Source organism: Sceloporus undulatus, chromosome 6 (genome assembly GCF_019175285.1).
Source record: "Sceloporus undulatus isolate JIND9_A2432 ecotype Alabama chromosome 6, SceUnd_v1.1, whole genome shotgun sequence".
In the NCBI taxonomy this organism is placed as follows: Eukaryota; Metazoa; Chordata; class Lepidosauria; order Squamata; family Phrynosomatidae; genus Sceloporus; species Sceloporus undulatus.
Genome location: NC_056527.1, coordinates 102,684,059 through 102,689,116, shown reverse-complemented (window position 1 = coordinate 102,689,116; position 5,058 = coordinate 102,684,059). Strand labels below are relative to the sequence as shown.

Below are 5,058 nucleotides of genomic sequence, written 5' to 3'. Positions count from 1 at the left end.
AACACATTCTAGCCTGTGTTAGTTTTAAATGATGGGGAAAGATGTGGTCCTCCAGATGTCACTGAATTGCAACTTCCATCATGCTGCACGATTGACTATACCGACAGAAAATATAATCGAACATGAGCCAGCATTATGTAGTCATCGACTAGGACTCTGAGAGACCTAGGCTCAAATCCTAACTATGTGAACCTACTGGGTTACTTTGGGAATGTCACACCTTTTCAGCCTCAGAGGCAGGTAATGGTCTTTTGAACCGTCTTGTCAATCAATAGATTTTCCTTAGGGTCACCATAAATCAGGAACTATTTTGAAGATACACAAAGGTCCAACAATATCTGGAAGGCCACACGTTTTCCCCACCCCTTCTTTAAGGGAAAAGCAAATAGAATTGAGAGCTCTCATAAGACCTGAAAAGTTCACCTATGTAACAACCTTGATGAACTATCTGACACAACACAATCCTTCAAGGCAGACCCCCTTTAATTTTTATAGCAGAGGTCCACAACACGACAAAAAAAGGGGAAAAAAACAGCTGAACCTTTATTGTTTTCAAAACCAAAGTGAAAACAGAGCTCTGCTTGATGTGTGGGGATGGGTTTGGGTGTGTGTGTAGTCTTGCTTAGAGGGATGGAGGAAAAGGGGACCATGGACTGGTGGGAAGGAATAGTGCCATGTCTCTCTCCACACTGAAGGACAGAAGAAGGGTGCATGAGGGGGAAGGAGGAGAGGGCCACTGCAGGTCACTATGCTGCACTCGGCGCCTCACTGCACTGCTTGCTCATTTGCACTGCTGCTGGAGTCCTGGGGCTTCATCACATCTGGGAGCTCTGGGGGGCTGGAGAAGGAATCAATGCGGAGGGGCTCAAAGGCATCTTCTACGAGAGAAAGAGAAAAGACAATGTGGTCAGTTTGAAGCTGGGCTACTTCTTGCTGTAAAACTGGTTATTGTAAGTCCAAAATAAAAAATTCCACAAATCATGTAGTGCTGAAGAATTCTGTAAGCCCACTGTGAGAAAAACAGGATTCAAATCACACAAGCTTCACTAGCTTGCACCTATCGTTTAAAAATAGTAGGCATTTTCACCCACATTGTTCTCAAGGCTTAACATTTTTCATATAGGACAGGGATGGAGACTCTGATTCAAAGGGGCATATTATCTCCCTCTACTGACTTCGTGAACTGCTAACACTGGAACCACACCACCTAACATCAGCCAGGTCTCTGGCCTCCTTGGAGAATGGCTGGGTGCAGTTAAGAAATCACTCCAATCACTCTATTTGCTTGGCTTCACCCACCCTACACCTTCCCCCTTTGCAGAGGAAGCAAGCTGGACAGGTACTTAATGCAATGCTCCCTGACAGCTGAACACTGAATGTGAAAATATATACTGACTGAAGATTCCTTTCCAGTTTCAAGGTGATGCTTGATGGAAAGGCTTTGTGAAACATGTGAAAAACCTATCTGGGCTGGATGAGGCCCTCAAGCCAGAGACTGTCCAGCCTGGACATCAGACAGTGGGACGGGTATCACAGTACCTCTTTGCTTTGCCTCTCCCAGGCATTTTTTTGGGGAAAAAGATAGGCTATCCTATTTTATTTTGCACTGTGAGACAGAAGGTGCAGCTACTTCAGAGGGAATGCAGCAGAAGGAAGAAAAAGCAAGCAGGGCTGTTTCATCAGGTATACTGAAAGACCAGCAACTTTTGCCTCACTCACTGTCACCTAGTAACAGCTATCCCATCTGGTTTCCTGGTTTCTACCCCAGCTGCTTGTTACAAGGCATGCACCATCAAAAGCTATACTCAAATGTTATTCCCCCCCCCCCCATCTCTCCCTGTACCTTTTCTGCTGTGCTTTTAAGCCGAGCCAGGGACTGTCTTGTTTCACATGTAACTTCCTCCAGAACTCTTGTGTCCTCAGAGCTCCTCCTTTCATTTAAGGTGAAGTGGAGGAATGAATACAGAGAGAGTCCTTTTCATTGGAGGCACCTCAGTAATGGGCTCTTGAAGGAAAAGCCATTTGTTTGTGAAAGCATGTACTCTGTAACATGATACCACTTACCACTGGCTCTGAAGGCCAAGCCAACTGTTGCTGGGGCCTGGGGTCGTGCTGTCTGACTGGTGAAGCCACAGTCTCCGAGAGTTTTGGTGTCATCCAACAGCTGGTCTTCCTGGAGGATGGAGTCATTTGCACAAGGAAGCAAAAGAACTCTTAGCAATGTGCATAGATTTAACTCATCTTGTCATCAAACACAAGTGCTCCTTGTCTATTCCTGAGATGTGGTGGTCAGAAGCAACACAAACACAGCAATCAGGTTTCTTGTTGCAGCTGCCTCTGTGTAGCTAGCCAGGATGTAGCCCCCATAACAGCAGAGTTGAGTAATGAAGAATACTGAGGCTGTGAAGCTAGCAGAGCTAATTCTTGAGTGACCGTTTGGAAGATTAGTAGGTGCTGAGAGACCTGTAATTAATATTAAGTCACCATATTCAATGATCCGCCACATTATGCTCCAGAGGGATGGCCATCTCCCAGTATATGGGCAGTGACATCACCTTAAAGGATTAGGAATGAATGAGATTTTTCTGATGTTGTCTGTACCATAGTTGACAAGTCAAAGGATACCTAGGAGCATCACCATGGCCCAAAACAACAATCCCAAGAAGAAAATGTTGTGACAGAAGCCCAGGTGGCCTTGGCACATGGTGACTGTCCACAGAGTTAGGCTGCAAAGGATAGAAGAAGCATAGATCTGCACAAAATGAACAAGAACATTACTGAAAGCAGTTCTAGTTTATATCTCTACTTTGTTTAATCTCTAACATGATCAGGAATCAGAATGCAGGATGAACTGCTTTCATTCTGAATGCCAAGGCTACAAAGGCCCATCCAGACTGAGCTACCATTTCATCTGAAAGGAGGAAGTGGTGTGGAGGAGTACATATATGAACTGGGTTTAAAAGGAACCTTCCAGGCATAGCTAATGTCCTCATGCTGCATGTGGAAAAATGAAAGGTTTAGATGGGTGGGGGATGAACTTGACATGTAGGCTAGCTACTGCCTCACAAGTTGCTGGTTTCCAACAACTGTTTCATAGAAATACTTGTTTAGATGGCTGATGCATACATACTCTTTTCACTCTAAACACCTATTACATAGCATTTAGTTTTTACAACGACTAAGAAGTCAAGATGTAAGTTGGAAAACAACTCTGAATTACACAGAACACAAGTCAGCTCTGATGTCACACAACCCAAGAGAGATGGCTTTGGAGTACTCTCTCCATTGCATAGATGTGGGGAAATCTTCTGCCATACCTTGTACAATCTCTGCTCTTCTGGGGGTCTCTTAAGAATCCCCTCAACAATTCTTTTCAGCTCATACACTGTGCTGGACTCCTTGGCGTCTGTGAAGATGGTCGTCTTGTGGCGTCGGATCATTAGAAAGACGTCCTGTGGAGGGGGAGGAAAAGCCAGCAATGGATGGTTAGTCAAACCTATCCACAGCATTCAGCAATCTAACAGATACAAGCTGTGTGTGTGCACAAATCTTTGGAAGCTTTCCTGTTTCCTTGAAAACAATTTTACCTGTTACAAGTTCCCTACTGAATGGCTATTTATAAAGCTGAGTAAAATGCCTTACTTACGGGAAACTACCTAACACCAGACCTGACTTATTTGTTCACGTACTCCTGTATAGCCTACTTTAACAGGCAGAAGTCTTTCACTTTACCCTCTTTACCTCTCTGCATGATACTGAGCACCAAGGATGACCATGGGTCTTTCCTGAATGCAAGTGCTCTACTACTGAACTATGGGCCTGAGACCCTGGAGGCTCATAACTATCTGATCAAGATACTAAGACATCTCTGCAGAGAAAGACATAGATAGATAGATAGATAGATAGATAGATAGATAGATAGACTGCAGGTAAAACTGCAAAGGTTACATTCAGGCACTGATCTTTCGCTGGATCTGTACATATAGCAGAAGGACATGGTAGAATAAACTGAGACATTGAGACTGCAGGTGGAAAAATATTTTACTCCATCTTCTGGCCTCACAGAGCACCAGACAAAAATTAGCAGAATGCTAGTTCCTGCCTTCAGGCTTCTAATCTAAATTTAAGATATGGCACAGAAGGGATAAGACATGAGTGAGGAGAAGGAAGACAAGAAGTTCAGGTTACGCTTCTTAAGACCGTCTATCTGGATGGAAATAGCTGAGGTACCTGCTGGAATGGCTGTTGCTAGTTGAGAAAGAGAGGAACATTAAAATGCTTCCTAATAACTGACTGTTCCATTTGCAGCATTATGCTTCACCTGTACTTTGAAAAAGTGTGGGCTAGTCACCATCATCATACAGTATTCTGCTACTTAATTCTCCTGCATGTGTATGAAGGGGGGTTAATTTTGGTACAAGTAACAACACGTCCTGCCCGTAACAGTGATGTCCATACAGCTTCCTGTGAGTTACGTTGAAGCAGCCCTTATAATTATGGCTGGACATGTGAGGCAAAGGTACTCATCGTATACCGAATGCTCTACAAACTCTGACAAAATAAACTAGTTCTGGCCAGTCTCTATTCTTGCGATAAGTGAAGCAAGCTTCTAGACCTAGATTTTGAAAACGGAAACACGCAAGGCAAATGTATACAAGTTTCTTAGAAGCAAATCTTACCACATTAATTTATTGCCAAATAAGAACTGTAGCTTTAGGCTTCAGATCCCTGGCTTTTAATTTCAAGGAAACATATAATCAATGTTGCAGCATTGTTTGTTTTGGTTATTGTATATTTATGTCTGTGTTTGCTTATCTGAATTAAAACTGGCACCTAAAAAGGTAGGTAGGTAGGTGTGTTGTGTGGCTGTGGGCAGGTAGGCATGGTGTGTGTGTGTGTGGGGGGGGGGAGAAAATGGTTGCCACTAAGGAAGAGCGTCAAGGTTGTGTGGTTGTATATGTAGGGCTGAGAACGCCCTGCCACCCCCAAAAGTGGGTAGGTGCATAGTGTACTGTGTCTGTGTGTGTAGCGGGATAAAATTGTTGCCACTAAGAACAA

General features: G+C 43.8%; 1 protein-coding gene across 2 annotated transcripts in view; it reads right to left on the bottom strand.

Moving 5' to 3' along the window:
- Window positions 1-523: 523 nt before the first annotated feature.
- Window positions 524-5,058, bottom strand: part of ELOB (elongin B) — a 6,083-nt gene continuing 1,548 nt past the window's right edge. For both annotated transcript variants that reach the window (XM_042472252.1, XM_042472251.1), the window contains exons 2-4: window positions 3,318-3,452; window positions 2,065-2,173; window positions 524-878 (exon numbers count right to left, since the gene is read on the bottom strand). In XM_042472252.1, coding sequence (XP_042328186.1) covers window positions 766-878; window positions 2,065-2,173; window positions 3,318-3,452 — 357 coding nt within the window. In that variant the 3' untranslated portion in view covers window positions 524-765. The remainder of the gene's footprint in view (window positions 879-2,064; window positions 2,174-3,317; window positions 3,453-5,058) is intronic.